Raw genomic sequence first — 26157 nt, 5'->3', positions numbered from 1 at the left:
GTAAGTCACTCTGGATAAAGGTGTCTGCTAAATGTAAAAACTAAACAATAAGCAACTGACTCTCTATGTTACATGCCTTATGCTTTTTTATGCAATTTGTACACACCAAATGATCAACATTCCACGTGTTGTAATAGCATTATTGTCACGTTTCCCTCTTGTGCGTCCTCTTCTGGAGGTAAAGACGCACGGTTAACCTGTCAATCAAACCCCGTGGCCCCGCCCAACGCGTGAGGTCTCAGCCTAGCACCTGTCGGTGATGCGCGTCGCGCGCTCACTCGCTGTTTTCCGCGTGAGCGCAAGTGCTGCGTTTCCTTGGCTACTATTCAGCACGCGCGATACCGTGTTCTGATCCACATCAGCGCACCACAGCTTATGGGTTGTTTACTGAAATGGCACCTTAATCACCCGGTTTTCTTTGTTACTCAGTAAAAACGGTCGTTCTACAGTGGACTGGATCTGTTTCTTTTCCTCGGGTAAATAAGTTTATTCATTATTTCTGTTGACTTTATCTTGACTTTTTGATGGTTTGTCTTAAATGAAAACGGTAACTAAACTATGTAAAGAGTGTAATTGCTATAAGTATTATTATTATGCCTAAATATTTACTCGCCATTTAGTTATTATGGTATTTCTCTTATCTGTATCCTACACAAGCAACTTTAGAGTACGCTACTAATGTGTCGTTCATGAACGAGTCGACTCTTTGAGTCGGCTCTTCCAGGAGAACATTGAGAACCAAAGCACAAAGGCGAGTTGTTTTCTCTCTTCTTTTCTTTTGTTCTTTTTGGAGCTGTAGACAATACTGCTGCTCTTTCCGTGTGATCTAATCAGTGTGCTCCCATTCAAAACAAAAAAAAAACATCTGAACTGTCACTTAGAGCCAATGAAGAGCCTTGTGTTTGATTCACCTATGTGGATGAGGGTCTATATGAAGTCTCCTGTCATGTAGAGCCTGCATTGTTTGCACTTGGAGTATTAGAGACTGTCACTTAAAAGAATATATGAAGTAAATCATCTTAATGAAGCACAATACACAGCAGGAATAAACTGTACACATGCAGGGATGCTTGTATTCGTGTACATTTGTGGTGCCTTAAAACTAGTTCTAGAAATAAACATTTAATTGCTAATTAATAGGCAGAGTAAGATTTTATTTGTTTGATCCTATTCAGCGATATTTAGGGGAAAAATACAAAACAAGCAAAATGATATGAGTCATTATTATGTAGTAGACGCTCGATTTACATGTGTGATCATCTTAAAGGTGTTTACAAACTCTGTAATTTATGAAGGAGTGTCTCAAATAGACATGTTAAGCCCACGTGAGCCCACGTTAAAGGTGGGCTCACGTCACACTGTATGAGATGATCCTAATAAAACAGACTACAAAACAGCCTTTGCCATAAAGATCCTCCTGTAATAGACCAGTGATTAAAGACAACTTTCTCTCCGCGTTCTGCTCATATGCTACATCGGTGTGACTCTGGCTCATATAGGAAATTAAGTCACATAAACAGAAACTTCCACAGAAAGTGAGCTGGGGCTAACAGGGACATTTTATTCTGACAGTTAGCATGTTTCCTTTATGTTTCACGCCATCTTTATTTTTGTTGGCTTTTACATGAGTGCTGTGTTAATGCTAACACTCAGATTGCCTGAACTTTGTTGTTAGCCGTGTTTGTATGTCCCTTATTATTCAGTGTATGTATTTTCTCAAACAAAAGGGTGTTTTTGCACTACATGACAACTTGCTGTGCTTAGCGTACATGATATAAATAATTCAGAGCAGCTTCATTTTAAATTTAAAAGTGTCAACCCTAAAATGTTTGCTGCTAGTTAACCTTTGTGCTCTAACATTCTGCTCAGTGTTCCACTCTTCAATTTTCAGCAGTTCTAGTAAATCATATTGCTATTTTAATAATTGTCTGATTTTTCAGTGTGAATGCAGCATTTGCACTTGAAATGTTTGCAGTAAATTATTTGAGGATGGTTTCTAGATAGCAGATGGGGACGAGCCGCTGAAGTACATCACAGTGAACTGTATGATGCTTCAGATGCAATTAAGAGCAGAAGTTTGAGGGGATTTTTTAAGATTAATTGTCCTTTTTTTGCTTTTTTTGTGCAAAAGTTAGCATTTCTTTCATATCCTACAAGATAAAGTATGTAGTGTACGTAGTGTCTGATTTGAGACATGGCCTAAACTGGAAAACTGGGGAGCGTGTCACATGAGAGGATAGTATTCTAAACAAAGTCAGTGTAAAATTCAACACCGCACTGAGCGCATCATTACTGAACACTGCTTAAGGAGGACACACTTTCCAGGAAGCAAGTACTGTAACTGGAATGTTAGACATTTCGTTCTCTTCTCTCAGCTGTTTAACATGGTTTGTGGTATGATTTTAGCTTAAAATATAAATCCCACTCAATTCTAATCATTTTCAACTGCTGGCAGTTTTAGTTTTCACTTTTGTTTTCTTTCTTATTGGATTTGAAGCTGATTAATTGACCTACACAGTAAAATTCCACATGCTAAAATGCTTGTTGTATGTTTTCTGTGTTGCCTGATCTCTGTCTGTCAGACCTTTATCAAAATAAAAGTGTTTCCTTATCCCTGGGGATTTTGGTTTTAGATAGACTTGATGGGACCGAGGGATAAACAGATCAAATTTATGGCCTGCACTTCCTCTTGATTGTTGCCATACGTTCTCTTAGCTGGTTTCATCAAAAAAGGCAAACCTTCATTCGCTCCAGAGTCATCAGTGTTACTGATTGATAGGGCAACATGAAGCTCTTTAGTTGCCCATTGTGGTTTCAACTGGTCTGTGTTATGCTTATGAAAGGCATCTTTATTTGCGTTGCACATGGAGTAAAAGACCATTATTACAACCCGTTCCTTTGTTTTCCGAGGCTTACAAATTGAACGTAAGTGCATGAAGTGGTGTGGTGACACATTTGTCTGTGGCTTTTTAAGATTAATGATATGACCGTGTATTTACCAATGCTACTGTGACTATAGAGTCAGAAATAAATTCGGTAAGAAACTCCATGCATGTTTTTCACTGGCGAGTTCTTTTCTTTATTTTGATCTTTTCATGTTTAAAAGCATCTGTTGATTTTAGTGACATTATATACAGTGATGGACAAATATTGGGCATGAAACAGCTTCAATATGCTGACCATTTTTTGTTTTTGAAAGTTTTATTTATAAGTTTGAAAGACTCCAAATATGATTTCAGTCTGAGTAGCTCGTTCATTTTATCTTGATATGTTTAACAGTGAGGTGAGTGCACATTGTGCTAGAAAGAGAATTGAATGAAAGCTTTCTGCTTCGCTTTGTTCTGCTTTTGTTAGTTTTATTAATGTTTCCACATACGTTCATGTTCCTGATCCTCAACTGTACATTAATACTCCTAGTCTGAACTCTTCTACTGATCCTACCTTGACGTTTGTAGTACAGCACTAAAGTCACAGCATCAAGGTGACTTTAAACACCATTCAACATGTTATGATTAAACATATGAAATGGAAACCTGTGAAAAGTTTGGTAGAGATGATCCATCACAGTGTTGTGTGATAAAGTCAGTACAGTAGGAAGTACAGTAGGGTTTTTTTGTTTTACTCAGGTTGTGTAACCTAGGATGCCGGTCCATTTTTTATATTAATCACTCCTGATATGATTGCACCAGTTGCCAAAAAAAAGAGAATAGAATGCTGTTCTTTGGACCATGATTGTCTTGTTGAAACTGATTACTGTGTGGTGTTGTTACTTTCACTCATGTAGACCTCTTTCCAGAATATTCCATTTAGTCATTATATCAGATGACATCATTTGAGGCTATAGGAGAAATCCTCTCATTTGGTTTAACAGGAATTGCTCTGTTAACGCACCAGTGAACCATCAAGAAAAGTGTGATTTGCATGCAAGTTTAATGTTTAAAACATCTTCTGATTTAAGAATTAACCTAATGTTAGAACGTGTTTTTCTTGAACCATTATTGCTAATTGTAGACTTTGCCCCATAAACACACATGCATAAGTGCATTTCAGATACGGAGTTAATCACTCTTACTTGTGACAGGTTATCAAATTGCAAGTCTATTCACCAGTCAACCAGTTGGCACACAGTCTTATCTCATTGACTTCATCTGCTGAGCTGTACAGGTCATGCTAGGACAAAGGAAGCAGCTCAACAATTTTAGTTATCAGAGGCCAAAAATATAATCATGGTCCAAAGACAAACATTAAGGGTAAGTATAAAGGGTGGAGAAATCAATAGCAAAGGCAATTAGATTTTATGTTCAGTTTATTAGTATTTTTTCCTAGCAAAAGTCAGAGTTGTCATGAAACAGAATTTCTTTCTAGAATTTATTAAAAAATTTGCTAATTTATTTGTTTTACGATTTTTCCCCCTTAAATTTCTGGGGGAAAAATTAAAATCTCTTAATTTCCCCCTTTTAAACTCCTTAAGACATCAGACTCCAGCTATCTCATGATATTTGTCACGTTTGGTCCTGGGTGCTCATGTTCTTCTGGTATAATTTCTGTTTACAGGACATGGCCATATCATTCTGTTGTAAAATTTATCCTTCATGTATCCTTCAAAGAAAAACATTGATATTATTTGTTGAAAACAGTTGGTGTTAAATCAGATCTTCTCTCCAAACATCAATAAGTGCAGTGGTCTGTTCCTGGTGCCACACAGGCCCCTGAACAGACATTGTGAAAAGTTTTGCTTTTACCAGAGACAGATGGCATCTTGTATTCCAAGCCTTGATGGACCTTCGGCATAACGAAACGTAAATAGTCTGCACATTCGTGTCGCCCAAATCACTCGAAAAGCAATCTTAAACAAATGTGACACCACCTCCTGATGCGAATTCACTATTGTTCATTTGTGGGTTTTTTAATGGGTTCAAAGATCAGTTGAAGTGTTCAAAAATACACGTCATATCGGCTCAAGGCCGCTTTGAGGGCTCAAACAAAAACTGGGTGTAAAAACGCTGTTAGAGAAACCAGGTCCAGAATAAAGCCCTGTTTAAACCGTTACTCTATAAAGTTTAAGGTTTGTTGCAATGTAGTTGCATGAAAAGATAGAAATTCAGTCCTGACACTCCAGTGCCATTTTCTCTGTGTAAACATTCTGACCCTGGCTGTTTTTAACAGGCTGTTAAAAAGTCAAATGTTTTACAGTTATGGAGTCTTTTAGAAGAACTCTTTTATTGCTCATTTTATATACCCAGCTTTAACTTAGACTACATCACTATTACTTATTAACTATTAACACTTATTCTGCATGTGTGTTTTGTCACACACACACACACACACACACACACACACACACACAAACACACACACACAAACACCCCTACCCACATGTTGTTCCATGATACCACAGAGAGTCAACTGTAAATCAGGAATGAAAAACAGAAAGGGTGGAGGAACACTTGGGGAAAAAAAACCTTAGGAAGGGAGGAACCTTAAACACGGCAGCTTTAAAAATGACTGAATAAACATGTTTCCCAGAACTGAGCAAAAATACCAGAGCACTCATGCAGGCAGGTAGAATGGCACAAGGCTCTCAGTAGTCTAATGCCTCAGGGTTGTGTGTAACACAGCTTGCTTTTGTTGAGCCATTTTGTATTTAAATACAATCATTTGGGCTGCTGCTTGTTTCCTTTATCTGTAAGTAGACTTTGTAGTTCTAGTGTACCTTTAACAGTAAACTGCCTGTCTGACCAGATTACCATTTTCATTTGCATTCTAGCGAGTTTGCATCTGATATCTGTAACATTTCACTTCCACACTCAAGATAAACGAAATTGTTTTATATATATATATATATATATATATATATATATATATATATATATATATAACAAATTCTTTTATCTTTTATATATATATACATATACATATAAACAATAAAGGTTTATTTTTAAGTTGCTGACTTTTGTAATTGTGCCTTACCTACGTAACAGTAATTAAATGAAGGGAATGTTACTTGCAAAATGTATTGTGTTACAGGTTACAGATTACCTGATTAAACTTTAAATGGAAACATAATCTGAAAGATTATACAATCTATAACAACTGCAGTGTCAAAAAAACACAACAACAGGCTTGTTATGTTACTATAGTGGATCGTGGTATTTACCATATGTCTTTGTTTTCTGTTTTATAAAACGCGTCGTAATTTGATAACCGTGTTGTCATGGTGACGCCATTGTTCAGAACGAAGCGTTCAAAATGCTCTAAATTTTACACGTCCCATCACGTTTCTAAATCTTTGATGCTTATGTTTGTGTAATGATGTTTATGTGAAGGAGGCATGGGAAATGCACCTCCAATTTATAATACGGGGCTGTGAGGATATGCTGTGAGAGATAATATATTAAAGCATAAACCTCAGTGACCCCCAATCTATTCGTGGTTATGTTTTCACCCCTCATGTTTTAAAATGTTTAGACATTTCTGTTGTGTTTACCTGCACCTATTCCAGTTTGGGTTACATTTCCTGGTATACTTTATTCTTTTTGTCAGCCCCCAGGTCATGTCTAAGTGAATCATTGACTACTTTGTGTATATATGTGTTTGGTTTTCTCTGCTTCAACTGCATTGTGAAAAACAGCTTTTGTGTTAGAAGGAATCTTTCTCGCTTTTATCAGGCTGCAATCCTCATTATGTTTGGAGTAGAATGACGTTTCAGCCAGAGATTTTGAAGCTTCAGGGAGAGTAAATCTGTGATTGTGTCCTAATCAGGTTAATGTTAGTATTGTTGGCATGCAAAATATCAGTAACTTTTAACTTTACTATTTCTGAATCTATTTCTGCATAAATACATTCCCTTTCAGTGGAAATGTGTAACTCGCTGGTTTCTCTTATCTCTATGTAGAAACCCAAAATGGTATCTTTGAGTTCAAGTTAGCAAGAAATAAAATCTCTACAGAGTGAGCTCTACCCTACTCCTAACTACGGAGCACAGTCCATGAAACCTACTTAATTGACTCTTAATCTAGACATCAGGGTTGGGTTGAGTTTTTGGTAGAATTTTGTCCACACTGGTGGCAATAGTGACATTCATATGCAGCCATATAGTACTACAATAAACTGACTGATAACTGATTGATGCCACTGCTAAATAAATTTCCCATTTAGTACAACTTAGTACATCCAGGTTATTGTAAGTTGTTGTTTTTTTTTCCCTCTAAAACATTTCCGTTTATATTCCAATTGAAATTTTTCATGGTTTCAATTTAAACAAGAAAAAGACCTGACATGATTTATCTTGGTTGAATTTAATTCCATATTGCAAAAACATGAAATGTTTTTCAATTTTTTTTGTTTTCATGTGTATCCGGTTACTTTCCCTTGACTTGGAGTATATAAGTTTGCACAAGTTATTTTTCATTTTTCATTACTTCTCCTTTTTCAAGCCAACCACAAATTGGTCACCTTTTTTCTTTTGTTAAATGGCTTCAACATTTGTAAAAACTGATTTGGTGATGTCTCTTCTGAATATAAAAACAGCACTGAGATAAGATTGGAAACACAGGTAAATGATTGTAAGCTAAAAATTTATTTCAGACTAGAAGAAAGGAAGGATGGAAAGATGGAAGGAAGGATGGATGGATGGATGGATGGATGGATGGAAACACAGTTGTAGACTTGGCATAAACTGTTCTACATCATGTACAATTGGTCTCACCCATATTCATTATCTACTGCCAGTGTGCACTTACTATGAGGTAAACATGTGCACACTGGCAGTAGTGGCCTCCTGTTCCTCACTGACTCAAAAGGTTTGTGTCCAATGACAGATCCAGCCTCACAAATTATCTTGTTAATAATGCTGGCATCCCTGGCACTGATGCTGCCCCCAGCAGACCACAACACAGTCGGCCCTCAATACCACAGACTGGTAGAAGATCTCCAGAATCTTGTTGCAAACATTAAACTATCTGAGCTTCCTCAGAAAATACTTTGCTCATTCTCTTCTTGTATACAGCATTAGTGTTGGACCTCCAGTCCAGTTTAAGTGAACACTCAAATGCTTGTAGTTATAAATGAAATTGCAGTCATGATGCTACAGTATAAATCTCACAAGATCCCTGGCCCATAGACTGCATCAATGATCCACACCCATATTTTACAGTAGGGTTGGCAGGTTTTCCTTGTTTTTTTTTTCCTTGTATGTTATATTTTCCAAACATGCTGATGGTGTTTATTGCCAAAATGTTAGGTTGTGTTTTCATCTGACCGCAGCACATGATGATAGTTTATACTTTCAGTGGTGCTTGTGGAGGTTCAGAGCCGACATGCTGTTGGTTGCTGAATTACGTGATGGTAAAATGTGATTGTTATTTTATTATTTCGCTTGAACATGTAACAGATATGACACATTTGATGCTGCATAACCGTCATGACATCACTGATCACGACTGATGTGTATCATGCAGTAAAGAATAAGGATTTTGTGCTATTTTATGAGTGATGTTTATATGTTAGCGCTGATTATAGGGAACTAAACTTGGTGAACTTAAATGTTATCTGAATAACATTAGCTTTTCTCTTCCTTGTCTTTCTCAGGTGGATGTCATAGAACATGAACCTCATGGAACCTCCTGTGAGACAGGCCAAGTGAGTTTGGCCTAATTACAAACACATGCAAATGATTTTCATGTACAAAAATGACTAAGAGATGTTTGAACAGACATGGGTATGTGTGCGCCTGTCACCTTGTGTTAGTGCATGTGACAGGGTCCCAGCAGACAGAGAGTCTCTGTTAGGGAATGTTTGCTTTGCCATTCAAACTGGACTCTCTCTCTCTCTCCTCTCTCTCTCTCTCACACACACACACACCTCCTCTTGCTTCCATATGCCCTGAGAACCTGTAGATAGACACTCTTAGCCAGTTGAGCTCAGTAAAACCACAGAACTGAAATCTCTGTCACAGAGCAGTGCAGTGCTTCATTTTGAGAGTTCTAACAGACAGTCTAGTTCATTGAAAGTTTAATAAAACCAGCTCGAATGATGAAGAGCAGGAATCGTCCTTCATCATCTTCTGCTTCTTTTTGCAGTGGGGTGGCCAGATCTGACAGCAAGATCAGTGCCAAAGCCTTGTTCGGTAAGGATACAAAGGAAATGCTCTTTTTCTATCGCTGTATTGTTCTATCATTGTTTCCTATTTGTTTGTTTAGTTTTTTGTAGTATTGTAAAAAAAAAACAAAAAAAAAACAGGATGATATAGTGCTATTATTAATTTATTAATGAATTCAACTTATTTATACATGCAGCAGTCTAATCACATAATGCAGCTTTTATAAAACTTAACACAGTTTTTTTAATTATCTAATTGTTTATGCTGCAAGTCCACAAACTAAACATGGCAACTGAATTGTTCCCTATAACACTGGATTTATTGTGTTCATTGCATTCCACCGTTGACACAAATTTATGCACTGGATTTTATCAATATAATTTTGTTCTAGTTTAATTTTTAGCTTTTTTAAATGTGAAAATGATTTCACATGAACTCATTTCATGGCCTTACCCACTGATGTATTTCTCTGTTTTTATTTAATTCTTATTTAAATAATAATAACATTGTGCTTAGCAGTATAAAGGCTGTTATTAGTGTGTGCACTTTAACACACAGAGATATCACATCTGATATAAGCCTATCTTCATTGAAATTCAGATTGTCGCAAGCCATTACAACTGACAATTGATATTTGATAATCAAATGAATGTGCCAGCAAAGTGGAAAGTGCAGAACGGATACTGGGAACAACCATTTACTGTTTTGTTTGAGTATCGGCAATACTCAAATGATAATTAGCTCTTCGGAAATTGTAGTGGGTTTTCAATATGAATTTTACAGGCAGCATCATGCCAATTGGCCTTAATCTTAGTATTTAGAAAATCTGCCTTGTACACTGCTGTGATCCAGTAGTAAATCGACCATGTCAATCATTTACTTTATATGTTTGAGTGCGTGTGTGTGTGTGTGTGTGTGTGTGTGTTTTCCTGTCTAAAGGTGCACAGTCCTGCTCTGTCCGAACCTGGGTGTGTCTGGAATGAATTTGTGGCTGGAAAAATGCCTATGTGATGTAAGGTGTATAAAAGAAGCTTTGAGAGAGAGCGTGTGTAGAAGGATGTGTCCATTTGTCTAAGGACAACCGCATACATTCTTAATTTTGTTTTGTGGTAAACTTCCACAAAACATCAAATACACATATAGATCTGTGGAAAAAGAGCAAGTGTGTGAGAGAGTGTGTGAGAGAGTGTGTGAGAGAGTGTGTGAGAGAGTGTGTGAGAGAGTGTGAGAGAGTGTGTGAGAGAGAGAGTGAGAGAGAGAGTGAGAGAGAGAGAGAGAGTGAGAGAGAGGGAGGGAGGGAGTGAGTGAGTGAGTGAGTGAGTGAGTGAGTGAGTGAGTGTGAGATAGAGGACAATACTGAACAGTATGTGTTTCTGTGTGACAGATGGTCACTGATACCTTGCACCCCATGCCAGCAGGTGGTCTATAATTGTATGGACATACCTGTATGTGTTTGTTGGTAGAATTACATTACATGCATATGATGAATGATTGTGGCTCTTACGATTATGGTCCTTATACTAATTAAAGAATGTTGAAAGGATTCCTGTTTTTTGTCAGACCTACATAGTTTAACTTCTTGATGTCAGAAAAAGTTTAGAGCCTTTCTTATTCTGTTTGATTTACTGTAATTATTACCAGAGTGAAAATATAGAAAAATGGATCTAATGTGTAAATCTATATGCAGCCCAATCTGACCTGTACACAGACTGTGGTGATGAATCTAGGCCTGCTAGTAAAAGATATCCTCTCTTAAAAACATCTAAACAAAATTTGTGAAAGAATTGACGTAAAATCTGTTGTGAAGTTCCGGGCTAAATGACTGTCTAGATCTGTCGAGATCATAGACTTTATTTCATTATGTTTATTTGCCTTACATTCTCTTTGCTCCGTTATGCAAAAGTTCAATCTGTCACTGAAACCTTGCATGCATGCTGACTGGCAATGCAAACTGACCTGTGGACTTCTCTTACCTGCTCTGCAGATACAGCAGGAGCTGAGCTCTCAGAAAGAAGAGCGTCAGAAGTTGACAGTGAGAGAAGTTGCAAGTTTGAAGTCACTGTAATAGTGATGACAGTGCCCTTGAATTTGAGATGCACTGAATGAGTCTAACCTCAGCAGTACTTTTACATTTTCATCTTCTCCATTTTTCAGTGTAGTCATTTTTAGCTTGTGTTTTTATATACTCGCGTGTTTGTGCCAGAAAGCTGTGAGCATGTCAGCTGCAGGCTGGCCTCTCCGTTGTGAGAGCATGTGGTGGACCTGCCATATTGTGTTTGTGTTGGCCTGTTTCAGTTTGCTGGAGATGGATGAGTATGTTAAACAGATGGTCCTGTGCACATGGACACTTTATTTCCGATATCCAGCAGGTACTCTCTGGCAAATTGGCATGGAAACTTCACTGGAGCTAATACCTGTAACTGATAGGTCTCCACAAGGATCTGTCAGAACAGGTGTACTGGCCTTCTAACAAGATTTTAAAGGATTGGATTATTTACAATAGGTTTAAAATAAAGATATGACTAAAATTGTAAAAAAAATGTTCTTCTTCAGTAGGTCTTTCAGTTCTGACTGACATGTGTAACTGCTATAGAGGGAGACAGATATAGATTATGTAAAGTATTCTGTTGGACAGAATGACCCTAAAGAAAGCACTAATATCATACTGTCGAGGTGAGACTGATAGCATTACCTGCTCTGCAGTAGTCACTTCAGGACAGCATTACTTCATTCTGAACAATCATGCAGGTTCATGACCAAGTCACGGAGCGGCGATCCAAAAAGGTAGCACATTGTTGTTCCTAGGTAGGCCAGGAGGATCTAGACATTTTGTACTGAACATCTCTAACATTACATTACATTATTTATGAGAGACTCAAAATGACTTGCATACACTTTTAAAAGGAAGAATAATAAATACCAGGTCTATTTAATCACGAGAGAAGTGTATTTTGAGCGTAGGCAGATATCATGGTTTAGTTTACCAATGTTGGAAACAGACCCAGTGAAACTGTGTAACCAGTAAGAACATGAATTATTATATATATAATATATATTATATATGTACAGTATATTATTATATATGTGGATCTGTTGAAGAGGTATATGAATAAAAATAATTATAAAATCTATCTATCTATCTATCTATCTATCTATCTATCTATCTATCTATCTATCTATCTATCTATCTATCCATCTATCTATCAACAAATAAATAAATAAATAAAATTCCAAATCTGTTGACATGTAAAATATGAGCTCCACGCCCTGCTGTTTTTAATCTGTAAATTATTTGTCAGACTTTCTGTCATTGACCTCTGGCCTGTTTCTCATTTATGATCTTTATTTTTCTTTACTATGATTATAAATATTGCACTCTTGTCTTTCAAGATCAAATATTTGCACTTGTGTCCACGTCACTAAAGCTGTGAAATCACCACGAAAATATCCAGAATGTTGCAGGTTACATAATCTAGCTGGTAAATGTAGATATAAACTCTAACCGTATCTAATTATGTGAAATGCCGCTGCATTACAGTACCTCACTCGTACTTAAATTAAATGAGAGAAGTATAAATCATCACCAAAAGCTCTGTGCCCACCTCCACTATGGTCAGGATATGTCCGATTTTAGTCAAGCCCATGTGGGGCTGGTTGTAAAGCATTTTGTGTAAATGGCAGTCATGGAAAATGTCATATGTACAGTTTTACTTACTTATAAGCAGCTACATTCAGCCTCACTGACTCCTCTGAGTGATAGGACAGAGGGTCACTAAAGTGAGGAATAGATGAGGAGAGCATGAAGTGAGAAAATAGCCTTGGTGTTCAGAGAGAAAGGGGAGATGAGGAGAGGGCGTTTGTCTGATATAGTATCCTGTAAGCTAGCTGAGTGGTACATGTGCTAACTTAATGGTAATGATTAGCCCTGCTCCCTAAACCTGAGAGAAGAAGGTCACTGCACTTCTCAGCTGCTCTACTCTTTCTAGTAAAAGATAACCTGTGTTGTTCAAAAGTTCTGTGAAGTTCTGAGAAAGTTAAAGTGAAACCAAGCAGATATTGTAATCATATAATGTGTTGTATTTGAGATATTTGGATTGTATTGTAGTTATTCTGTAGTTTGTATTCAGTGTGTATGTGGATGGTATATTGCATGTAATGTATATGATGAAGATTCCTTCTTACAAAACCCAGACTACATTCTTTCTGATGTAATATAACGTGGTCATGGTAATAAAGAGACTAATAATAAATAGGAAAATTGTACTGTGAAAACCTCATCTGTTTATTCTTATCTGTATCAGGATAAATGCTGGTGCAGTTATAATTTGATGTAAATCATGCCTGGACCTGTTAGGCTCCCATTAAAATAACTGTTTTAACTGTTGAGCTACAAAGAGTTCAAATAAATTGGGATTGAACAAGTCCCAATTTATTTGAACTCTTTGTGTTACTCTACAGTGCTCCATAGTAACTACTGTAAATCCACTGAACTAGTTCATTAGGGAGAACACAATAAGCTGACAGCTTCAAGGAGACTGAATTGCTGATAAAAGCAATGTGCATGTTGGCATAACTTTGTTTATGACTGCTTAGCGTGATACTAAAGTTAGCATGTAGCCCTATAATATTTCAATTTGGTTACTATGATCCAGGCAAAATATTCCAAACCAATTCATTTCTTCTTTTCACCACTGCTAAACAATGCTGTATTAAGATAACATATAGTATATCTTTATTTGTCCCGCAATGGGGAAATTTCACTGTATTCACAGTATTGTCGTTACTGGTAATCACACACAATATAAGGTTAACAGTTTGTGGACACCTGACCATCACACCCATGTGTTTCTTCACCAAAAATTTTACTTTATATGTTGTAACATGACAATGCACCTGTGCACAAAGCACAGAGCTCCATGAAGACATGGCATGTTAAGGTTGGAGTGAAGAACTGAACATATTTAGGATGAACCTTCTTACTCTTATAACATCAGTCTCTGATCTCACTAATGTGCTGGAAGCTAAACGATCACAAATCCACATGATCATGCTTCATCATCTAGTGGAAAGTCTCACCAGAAGACTGGAGATTATTAGAATAGCAAAGGGAATAAATGTGGAATAAGATGTACATCTGGGTGTAATGATCAAGCACATCTGGGTGTAATGAAAATGTAGTGTCACTGCTCACTACATCATAATGTCCATAACTGAGAATTATTTAAAAAAAATTCACCAAAATTTTTGTTTTTTTTTGCTATATGATTTTCAGGAAATTTCAGAATTTCGAAAATTGTGATTTTTTTAAACAGCTAACAACCAAAGTTTTAGACATATTCAGGCAAACTGTGGGGTTTACCACCGCATGTGATAAACTGGTTCTATGGCAAGATTCAAATGTAAATAAAAACATTTCCCTGCATTTTGCAGACTTATATTTATGGTTTTTTAAGTCGACAGCAGGAAAATCTGATTTGGTCAACAAGAACGTTTCATTATATTTGGCTGTTTTCCAGAATTTATCTTCAGTACTATCTGGCTGGTTTATCCAGACCTCAATAATATCTTTGACATGAGGAAAAGCAGTGACTGGTGAAAGCCCTCTTTCCAGCTGCTATAAACACTCTACAGCCTCTTATCAATCTTTAGCACAGAGCATTGGAATATAGCATCACTCTCGGTGGTTGAAGGTCATTTATAGTCAATTTAGAGCCAATTATTAGAGTTATATTTGGTGCCGAATAAGGTGAAGGAATTATGTTTTTAGGATTTATTGTTGATTTATTTATTGTTGAACTGTTGATTTATTGTTATATCACATGGTGTTTACAGACTACAGTGTTTACAGACTGTGCCTGAGACATGTGTTTAAATTGTATGTAAGTAAAGCCCAAAGAATAATAATTATAATAAATTAGTAATAATTTAAAAAACTAAACAAAATCAATAATCCTCAGCAATGTACTTCATGTACTGTACTGTATGTATTTCTTAGTAAATTCATGATTTATTTAATTAAAACCCTTTTTCCTTTCAAGAAACATCTTTTATGAGTGGCTGCATGAACTTTAGATGTTTTCCTGAAATACCAGTATATAATTTGTCAAAGCTAAATTTACATCTTATTAGTTTCTGTGTGTGTTTGAGTGCATATGAGTTTGAGTGAGTGATTGAGTGTGTATGAGTGTGTATGAGTGAGCGAGTATGTGAGCGAGGGAGTATGCGTGTGAGTATGCGAGTGACTGAGTGTGTCTGTGTGTCGGTGGTTGGAAGGGGGGGGCTATTTTTCTTTATGAGACTAACTGAGTTTGAAAGGATTTATGGCAGGTGCAGTAAAGCAAACACAGATAACAGTTTAGATGACTGCAGGAGAGAAGGAAGCCAATACTTAATCTGAGCAGGTCTTATAATATCTGGCCTTTGACCCTGATGAAAAGGATAGTGTACTGTTGTCCTGTCAGTGCTTTTCAAAATGGAAGAAATGTTCAGATACACAGTTGAGGTCTGGGCTCCTGAGTGGAGTTTTTCACTACAGAACTGAATTTGAACGAATCATTGACTTCAGAATGATTCTGTATGAAATACTAAAAAATGTAAGTATTAGTTTAATGTTTTGATGACTGCTTTGTTGTGAGTTTAGTAGAAGATGTAAGCAACATTTTTCATATTGAGAACAGGGTTTGTGTGTTTGTTTTTATCTGTTTGTGTGTATTCATCTGTTACTTCCAGCTTGCTTCCTTATTACTGTTTCGTGACTAGTCTGACTTCACAAAATTACACCATAATGTGGCATCGAGGTTAGTCTACTGTTTCTGAGTATACATACAAACTACTCTAGACCCTAATCACTTTTACTTAGCAGGATATAAGTCTGTTGTCTTATTTAGAAAGTATGGTGTGATTCCCAGTGAAAGAAATCACGTACCACATCTATATCCTTGTTACACAAAAATGCTTTAAATAAATACAGGAATACTTAAAAGAAAATAAATAAATGCTTTATCTAGGTAAAGTTTCCAAACATCATCGCAAAGAAGACCTGAAATGATCTTAACTTGTCCTGGTTGCCTTGAGGCTTAGTACTTTTACAGCTGTGTTGGTTTACAGTCCTGTGTGTCGTTAGTGGTGTTCAAATGATTTATTTTCCATTAATAACAACCATTTGTTTTTATTTTCCATACCAGAACAACGTAAGAAATACTCCAACTCAAACTTCATCATGCAAGAAACTTCTCAGTACCATGTCCAGGTAGGACGGCCACCTCGAATGTCCCTACCTTTTTATTCTTATATATGAATTCTTTCTAATTTCTTTCTTCTTCTGAGCATGTCCTGTGTTTTCTTACTAAACTGGATAACGTCAGTGTAATTCTCACTGTCTTTCCAGTAACTTAAATCTTTGTCAATTTAGTTAATTATTGATATATATAATTTAGTTCATTTAGTTATTTTTGTAACGTATTGCAATAAAACACTTGTAGTAACTGGCTTTAAAACAGTGTAACCCCAGTGAATCATTGGATGGGTTTTATAAAAACTGACACTCTTTTCTAGTGATTGGGTCGAGTAACATTTTCTTTATCCAACCATCCGACACACATATACTGTATATTTGTTATACTTAGTTAAACAACCACATGCAAACAGTGTTAATCTCACAATGTTCTGTTTCTACATTTCTGTGCTTACACTTATTTTAAGATCATTGGTCCTAAGATCTGCTTGGATGCATATAGCGTAAACACTGCGTAACAACCTTATTAGTCACATTACATATGGTTTGATAGATTGTGCTTATTCTTGCCCTCTGGACTAATGATCATTAGACACTGTGTGCATCTCCCCCCCCCTCTCTCTTTCTTTCTCTCGCTCTCTCCCCTCTCCCTCTCTCTCTCTCTCTCTCTCTCTCTCTCTCTCTCTCTCTCTCTCTCTCTCTCTCTCTCTCTCTCTCTCTCTCAATCTATCTATCACTCCCTCTCCCTCTCTTAACAAAGCAGTGTGTGCAAAGTATAAATAAGTATGCAAATGTATGAAGTATTGTATTGTAATGTTTGCTCGGCTGATCAAGAAGCAGAAAGAGCACAAGAAGGTGTGGCTGTACCATGACACCAGGAATAAACAAATATGTCCAAACCTCCTCCTGACAACGAGGTGCTTAAAATATAAAGCACAATGGTTGAATAGAATTAGGGATTACATGTAGAAAAGGTTGAGACTTTATTTTCATGGTTATTGTTGTGCTGAATTTCTCACTTTTTTTTCCACATCCATAAATGTGGAATTTGTACTGTTTGTTTGGTTTTGTTTTTAAGATCAATGCCAGTGTTATATATGGAATAGTGACTTAACAAATGGGGTTTAACAAAAGCCATGTTAACGGTAGAGGGAAATGTTTAAGTGTGATAACATTGTACATTGTATGCTTTTTAGCATCTCTCTACATTTGTAATGGACAAGACTGAATCAATAGCCACTGTAGATGATGCAGTGAAGAAACTCATCCTTTTGGACTCTAAAGGTAAAATCTGGACCCAAGAGATGCTGCTGCAGGTCAGTGACAAAGCCATCAAGCTCCTAGACTGCGACACAATGGTAAGCATATTAAAGGTTTTTATGTTGTTGTTGTGTGTCATATTGTGAGAAGGTGTCTGCTACAGAGTCTGCTACAGAAGCTCAAATCTCACTTAGGCAAAAATCTAACTGTACTATTGCTGCTTTGCCCAAATGCAGATTCTATGTGTAATCACATTATTACGTCCTTAATTTGATTACACAAAGAATTTCTTTCTAACTTAAATTAAAAGTCTTATTTCACTCATTATCTATTCTTTAAACTTTTAAAGGTGGATTGAGAACTGTGACCTTCATAACCCTTTCACTAACTGCTTAGATAACAGTTTACTTTAAATATAGTTTTAAAATTAAAAGTTTTTAAAGTTCTAAAATTGAAAATAAGTGTAGTTTGATTTTTTAATGAGAATGAAGAACTGATTTGTTTCATTTTAATCTATGGCTTTAACTAGTATAAACAACAATTTTATATATACTATAGCATGGACACCTGACCATGACACTCGTATGTGCTCGTTAAACATCCCATTCCACATTTTTTCCCTCTTTACTGTTACAGTAACTTTCATTCTTCTGGAAGGGTTTCCACTAGAAGTTGGATTGTGACTGTGTGGATTTGTGTTCATTCAGATACAAGACCATTAGTGAGATCAGACACTGGTGTTGAAGAAATCTGGGGTTCAGTTGATGTTCCAGTTGATCCCAAAGGGGTTAAACCAGGTCTCTGTAGACCTTATTTGTGTACAGGGAAATTGTCATGGCAGAACATGTTTGGACGTGACCCCTTAGCTCCAGTGAAGAAACATTTTAATGTTACAACATGCAAAGACTTCACATTGTACAATTGTGTGATTCCAACTTGCCAGTGGTTTGGGGAAGGAACACATAGATTGTGGTGGTCAGGATTCTATAAACTGTTGCCCATGTATTATAATATTAGTTTTATTAAATATGCTCTTGTTGTATTAAAGGCAAAAGTGCAGTCAGATACGCTGTTTACTGTATATATATGTTTTTCATGTCAAAAGATCTTGCCCTTGCCCTTATATTTCTAGCTGCTCATTTTTGGCTGAATTTGTCACTCTTTCTCCGTCTACCTTCTAATTTTCTGTCACATTTCTCATGTCTCCTTTCAACAGGAAGAGCTGGAGAACTTCCCTCTCTCTATAGTCCATCACAGTCAGACAGTGCTGAATAAGACAAGGTACCCGTCTGTCCTGCTGTTGGTCTGTCAGGACAGCGAGCAACCCCGGCCAGACATTCACTTCTTCTGTTGCGATGAGGTTGAGGTGAGGCACACAGAAACAGGCCTCCATGTAGAATTAAGGATCCTTAGTGCTAGCTTGTTTTTACCATTATGGTGTAGATCTTTTCCCATACAGTACATGGACTCTTCCTGTAAATTGTGCTCAAAAATTTTATTATGAAATGTGACTTAAAAATTCATTAAACTCAAAAAGCAGTGTTTAATGTGTGTGTAAATGTGAGAGTCTTCTGGTTCATGTGCTCTTTTCTATAACTCTGTACTAACAGGCAGTTTTAAACATGTCACCAGACCAGATGTATATCTGTCACACACAATACGATTAGAAATCTTTTCACTTTTTTCAGGCAGAAATAGTGCACGCTGACATCGATAGTGCTCTGGGAGACAATAAAAATGGCAAGAAGATGAGACCTCAAACACTAAAGTAAGTTCAGTCTCACTCAATCAAACTGGTGTGTGGTTCCATACAGTTAGCAAGTTAAACATGGATTTCATTTTGTTTCATTTTACACCAATTATCAGAAGACTGTAACAGTCTCTGTGATGTCTGAGAATTTATAACCCATACAAGTTAAATCCAACATGAAAGAAACATATTTTTTAGCATGTGGACAATTCTGGCTATTTAGAAATTAGGGAGCGGGCAGAACTACAAAGCCAGAAGATTGTGTGCTGTGTTTTGTTTCTGCTTCTGTGGTATTTATGAAAACACAAGTAGCATTAGATCCTTCTGGAGCTTCTCTTAGAACATATAACTGAAACTGATCAATCTGCTCACGAACTTTGGAAAGCTAGAGCTCCGGTGTTATATGTGCATGTACCATAATCATCCCGCTGATACTAAACACACTCACAAGTCTCCTGTTGCAGGGTAAACCAGGAGAAAATGAAGAGGCATCGTGAGACGATCATCCCACCTTCTGAGTCAAAAGATTTTTCCCCAGGGATGAAAGGACGTGTGGCGGCTATGGACATGCAAAGTGAGCCCTGTGCACATATGGGACACATGCAGTGCTATCTCACATTGCATTATTTCATTAATGCACACCTGCTCATCTCTCTCTGTGTGTGTGTGTGTGTGTGTGTGTGTGTGTGTGTGTGTGTGTGTGTGTGTGTGTGTGTGTGTGTGTGTGTGTGTGTGTGTGTGTGTGTGTGTCAGATGTAGAAAGACGAAGTTCAGTACAGCAGGACACAGAATCCCATGAGAAATTAGCCCAGCGCATTGAAAAGGAGGTGGTAAGTGCTGCTATCACTAACATCAGAAAGAACACACAAACACACACACACACACACACACACACACAAAGGGCTAAAAACTACTCGAGGTGAATGGTAACCACAGATCAGGTTTAATGATGTAACTGCAGTTATCTCTAACTGTATGGGTGTGTGCTTGTTGTTTAGCAAATCCTGAACTGCGCTCTGGATGACATTGAGATCTTTGTTGCACGGCTGCAAAAAGCCACAGAAGCATTCGCCCAGCTCAACCAGCGTAACAAGAACAGAAAAAATAAGAAAAGAGGACCAGCAGGTATTTACTTTTCCCTTCCCCTTCCTGCATTCAGTCATCATTGTTACTCTTGGTTTTTTGTTTCTTTAACATTTTTAGTATTATTATATTATTTATTATTGTTTTCCATGAATGAGTGGTAATCATTACTCTGCTTTACTATTTACGTCTAGAGGGGATGCTAACACTAAGAGCTAAACCTCCATCTGAGGCAGAGTTCATTGACAGTCTCCAGAAACTGAAGCTCTCCTTCAATCTGCTGGTGAGTTCCACTATAGAACCTGCTTTTATCTGTCACACCCTCAGACATAAACACACAAACCCTTTCCTTGTTCAACTCTGTGTCTGGACTTAATGCAAGCAACATTTAAAAAGAAAACATTAAAAAAAATAATAATAATACCACAATGACCTACATCTTTAAACCTTTGGAATGTTATAAGACTAATCTAAAAAAAAATGACTCCACATCAGACCATAATAAACCAGATTTCATTAATGATGATGCTTAACATAGGTCTATATCTTCAGTGTAATTTAAAACTTATACATGTAAGGGTCACTTATTTCAAATCACTCGATAATATGACATCAGTCATGTGCTCTATATTTTATCCATTAAACGTTTCTTAATTATGAACTCTATATGGATTTAATATAATTATGGTATGAAGCGGTAACAACAGCAGGGAACAGTGATAGTTATATGTGCTTGTTTACATTCTGCTCCATCTACAGGCCAAACTGAAGAAGCACATTCAGAATCCTAATGCTGCAGAACTCATTCACTTCCTGTTTGGACCCCTTGAGATGGTAAGGATTGCAAACAAGTGCACACGCGCACACACACACACACACACACACACACACACACACACACACAGACAAACAAATAACAACAGCTTATAACTGTGCTGCTCCAGATCGTACAGAACTGCGGTGGTCCTGACATGCCTCGCTCAGTCATCTCTCCTCACCTGTCTCGTGAAGCTGTGGATTTTCTGCGAGGACACCTGACTCCTAAAGAGATGGCTCTTTTTGAACTGATGGGAGATGGCTGGACAAGACCTAGGTAATATTGGTCTTTATTGTATATTACTATATACACCTGGAATGAATGTGTTGGTTTTCTTAAAGTTTGTTAGATATAGAGCACATCTTTTCATCCTGTGCAGATCACCGTTTGTCACCTCATTACCAGACTCTTCACGGTTCAATTGTCGCCTCATGGTAGTTTTAGAACTGGCCATGTTTATCTTTATTCTTTGTACAGTCAACTTTGTACTTAAGTGTCTGTGTTTTGTAAGCCTTTATATATAAATATTAATAAACTAAGCCAAATTAATATTTGTTAATCTTGCAGAACCTCCACAGTTATTACCAAATAACCTTTAATATTTTAACAATATTAAAGGCTAATATAATATCTAATATTAGGTCTATTACTTAATAATTACAGTATATATGTTACTAATATGTTACTTTTTTTTTTTTACCAATGATTTATAAACTGTCTTTATATGTTGCTTTTACAAGATTCAGACATTGTTTGGTCATTTTAAAAAATGGTTTAATCATTTTCTGTTGACTCAGTAATGCAAACTTTTTGCTTAGTACTGGATATTCACGGAAAGGTCTAGGGAGATGTCCAATGGGTGAAATTATATTTTAGTACAGTTTTATGAGGCGAAAGTGTTTTTAAACAGAAACCTAAAGTCCTGTATGTGAGGCATTTTAGCTTAATCTTGCTCACTCGAAGTACTGGGAAAATTGGAGATTTATTTGTAGCCACCATAATGAGTCTCTCTCTCGCTCTCTCTCTCTCTCTCTCTCTCTCTCTCTCTCTCTCTCTCTCTCTCTCTCTCTCTCTCTCTCCCTCCCTCTCCCACTCTCTCTCAGAGCTGATTGGCCCAGGGAACTGTGTGCTCCTCTCTACATCCCACATTTCCGTAATGGCTGGGAGCCTCCAGTCGAGTTGTTTCGAATGTCACCATGGGAAAATGAGTGCTCCGATGTGTCCTCTGTGTCATCAGAAGATGTAAGAAGTAAAGAGGAGTTACTTCATACTTAAATATATAAGTGAAGTAAACTGCCAGTCATCAGGGATCATTTTGTTGATATCTGCAGCACCATGTCTCTCTTGAAACAGCAGAAGATTTTACAGTTCTCAAAGCCAGTTAAATAGTTCTGCGAGCAACTTTTCTTTTTCTTTATTACAGTTTTTTGGCTCTCAGTCCTCACTGTCATCAAATGGGTGAGCTATGAATTTTACAACATTTTCTTTAAACAATTTATTTTAGGTTTCTTTTATTTCTGTTTTCAAACTGAATTTACATCAAGCTGAATTTGTAATATTCTCCATATTAAGCATTTTACCTACATTGTACACTTAAATAATGATTTGTTGCTCAATATATTAGGCATTTGGGGAAAAACACATTGTAGTTGCACATATCTCTAATTCTGAAAAAAATTTCTACCATAGTTGACTAAAAAGTCACATTTAAACCGTCCGTGCTCTGTAGGTCCTTCACAGCAACTCCTTCTAACCGGAAATATGTCAAGGTCCTCTACAGCTTTGTGGCCCACAATGTCAATGAGCTCTCTGTTCTTCAGGATGAGATTTTAGAGGTGAGAATACAAACTGATCAGTTCAGAGTTAGCTGGAGTGAGCTGTGCTGGAAATATGTTTTACTGATCACATTCTTTGTTAAGGTAATTGAGAGTGATAATCAGTGGTGGAAGCTGAGGAACAGGAGTGGACAAGTGGGGTTAGTGCCTTCAAACACCCTAACTCTCATTACACTTGAGGATCTTCACAGTGTGGACCCAACGTACAGCCAGGTAACACACTCTTAACTCTCACATCGATTAATATGTACTTTCAATGTGATGGGAATCCTGTATTAATCCCACATCCTCTGTCTGTGTAGCCATTTGTAGGTACATCATCTAGCCCTCTGGGGAGAGGAAACAGTTTTGAAAAATCAAGATCTCCACGGAATAAAGACTGTGAGTTTACCTAAGAAACATTCATGTAACTCGTAAACCAGTTTCTGACACTTATTTACTAGTTAATTAATTGGTTTAAGAGCTACAGTAGCTGAAAATTGAGCAATTACAAATCACTAAACAGAATGATTTATGTATTGAACATGAACACTGGTTCAAGCCATTTTCGGTATTGCAGGAGGGCTTTTACATGTTTCACTGTCCTTCTTTCTTAGATCGTATGCAACAGATGGATGAAGTGAACGATGAGCTGCTGAAAAAGATCACTTCCAGTAAGAACCAACCGCCAACACGTAATTTTAAAGTGGGGCGTCACGCTGGTCCTCCCATTGCTCTCAGATTCGATTCATCCCCTGCTGAAGTCACCGTCTGGCTCCAAGCCAAGGACTTTTCCAAGCCGTGAGTCTGTTTGTTTCCTGCGTCTGAGTTTATTTAGTGTGTGAGAGACAATTACATGGAATGTTTCTTTGATTCAGTAACTGTGTTAGTGAGCACCTGTTTGCATACTGTAAATCTGTGTGTGCGTGTGTGTGCATCTCTGTGTGTAATGCATTCTGTTTCTCAGGACGGTGGACTGTTTGGGAATTCTGAGTGGTGCTCAGTTGTTTTCCCTGAATAAGGAAGAGCTGAAGGCAGTATGTGGACATGAAGGTGCACGTGTCTACAGTCAGATCACTGTGCAAAAATCCCAGCTAGAGGTTAGTTATCATCCAGACTGAACACTGAGTTATCATCCACACTGAACACTGAGTTATCATCCACACTGATCACTGAGTTACAGTATCATCCACACTGAACACTGAGTTATCATCCACACTGAACACTGAGTTATCATCCACACTGAGCACTGAGTTATCATCCACACTGAACACTGAGTTATCATCCACACTGAACACTGAGTTATCATCCACACTGAGCACTGAGCTATCATCCACACTGAACACTGAGTTATCATCCACACTGACCACTGAGTTATCATCCACACTGAACACTGAGTTACAGTATCATCCACACTGAACACTGAGTTATCATCCACACTGACCACTGAGTTATCATCCACACTGAACACTGAGTTATCATCCACACTGAACACTGAGTTATCATCCACACTGAACACTGAGTTATCATCCACACTGAACACTGAGTTATCATCCATACTGAACACTGAGTTACAGTATCATCCACACTGAACACTGAGTTATCATCCACACTGAACACTGAGTTATCATCCACACTGAGCACACATGATTTACTACAGTTATCAATCAACCCACCATTTATAATCCAAAGCAGTCACATGATTACAGCATGTCTGAGCACAATCTCAGTTTAATTATAAACAGTATTTTGTCCTAGTGTTGCTTGTTTATTGCCCCCTACTGGACAGTAATTGTATAAAAAAAATACTGTTTTATTTTTCATTCATTCATTCATTAACTGAGTTAACTCCCCTTAAATGTTCCAGTTTTTCATGAATCTAAAACCAGCTTCTCCCAATTCTCCATTTTATAGCCATTATAAGACAAATGCCAAAATAGAAGCTGTTTTATTACCCTGCTGTGCTAATCTGATACTATTAGGGGCAATAAGTCAGTACTTCTCTTCTTTCTGTTCATCAGAGGAGCCAAGGAGACTCAGAGCTTCAGGAGATCATGAGAAAACAGATGGAGAAAATCGCCTCTTCCTCCAAATAATTATAGATTCTCTTTTCTTAACATGAACCAAACAATCAGCAATGCATTCTGGCTTCTGTAATATTAATGACTCAGAATAACAATAAATGGAGAACATGGATGAATTTCAGAAATGCTGTTGACAAAGTGCACAATCCTGATTTATCTTTATTGTATCTTTTACATTGTCATACATTCATAAGCAATATGACCACATGCTAAGCTTGTTATACGTTTAATTTGTCTATTTATTTTGTTTTTAGAGAATTCCTTTGTTTTGATTACATCATATCATTTTTCTTAATACTTGTTTATTATGGGGAAATATTAGGCTTTGCTTCTGTATAAACAGTGTGTATAAGAGCATCCAGAGACAGAATGTGTCAATACAGGTGGGCATGATTGATTTTGTAGTGTTTTAAACAGATGTGCTTCAGTCTGTATTTCATGTTATTTTCTTTTCATGTCAATGTCATTTGAAACCTGAATATTTGTCTTTCAAATGCTACTTGTTTGTAAATGTACAGAAAATAATCCAGTGGGCACATGCAATGTTTAAATGCTGAGTTTGTTATAAAAGAATGATGCTGTTATCTTACTGCTCCAGGCTCCAGGTCCTGAGCTCTGGTTCTTCCAGCGTCCATGTCGTTTTACTCTGGGTTCTTCGTTTCCTTCCACCTCCCAAAAACACGGCAGTAAGTTGATTGGCTACACTAAATTGGCGCTAGTTGTGAATGAGTCGTTCAAGGCAGAAATTTACCACAGCAGGCTTACGGCATGTAGCAGTGACTGCAGTCTGATATCAGACCCTCATAATCAACTCCGAAACATCCCTTACATTGTGCTTCTTAGCTGGATTGTAAATGATTAAATACTAAAAAAGGTACAAACATTGGTGTTAATTGGTTTTAATGTGTTAATAATGATATTTCTTCGGTCGTTACACATTTCATTGCATTTCTGCTTGGTGGCAAATGTGATTGTGAGTGTATTCACAGATTTTCTGTTCGTGTTTTTTAAGTTT

The 26157-nt window shown here is 37.1% G+C and overlaps 1 protein-coding gene across 5 annotated transcripts; it reads left to right on the top strand.

Moving 5' to 3' along the window:
* The first annotated feature begins 275 nt into the window (after positions 1–275).
* On the top strand, positions 276–26023 carry eps8l2 (EPS8 like 2). Of its 5 annotated transcripts, none has more exons than XM_060887337.1 (21): positions 276–476; positions 8590–8640; positions 9081–9127; positions 16285–16349; positions 17531–17692; positions 18811–18960; positions 19283–19362; positions 19809–19918; positions 20098–20174; positions 20343–20469; positions 20622–20710; positions 21187–21261; positions 21372–21520; positions 22348–22486; positions 22668–22702; positions 22974–23079; positions 23164–23292; positions 23382–23460; positions 23676–23859; positions 24026–24158; positions 25080–26023. In XM_060887337.1, exons 2-21 carry the CDS (start codon positions 8606–8608, stop codon positions 25152–25154), a joined length of 2046 nt encoding a protein of 681 aa, XP_060743320.1. In that variant the 5' UTR covers positions 276–476; positions 8590–8605; the 3' UTR covers positions 25155–26023. The 5 variants fall into 5 exon arrangements, with proteins under 5 accessions (XP_060743320.1, XP_060743321.1, XP_060743323.1 ...); XM_060887338.1 differs by lacking the exon at positions 276–476 and adding an exon at positions 2843–2925; XM_060887340.1 differs by lacking the exon at positions 276–476 and adding an exon at positions 15830–15897 and having other exon boundaries at positions 8613–8640.
* The last annotated feature ends 134 nt before the right edge of the window (positions 26024–26157 follow it).

This window comes from Tachysurus vachellii, chromosome 14 (genome assembly GCF_030014155.1).
Source record: "Tachysurus vachellii isolate PV-2020 chromosome 14, HZAU_Pvac_v1, whole genome shotgun sequence".
In the NCBI taxonomy this organism is placed as follows: Eukaryota; Metazoa; Chordata; class Actinopteri; order Siluriformes; family Bagridae; genus Tachysurus; species Tachysurus vachellii.
This window is presented reverse-complemented; position numbering and strand designations above follow the sequence as displayed.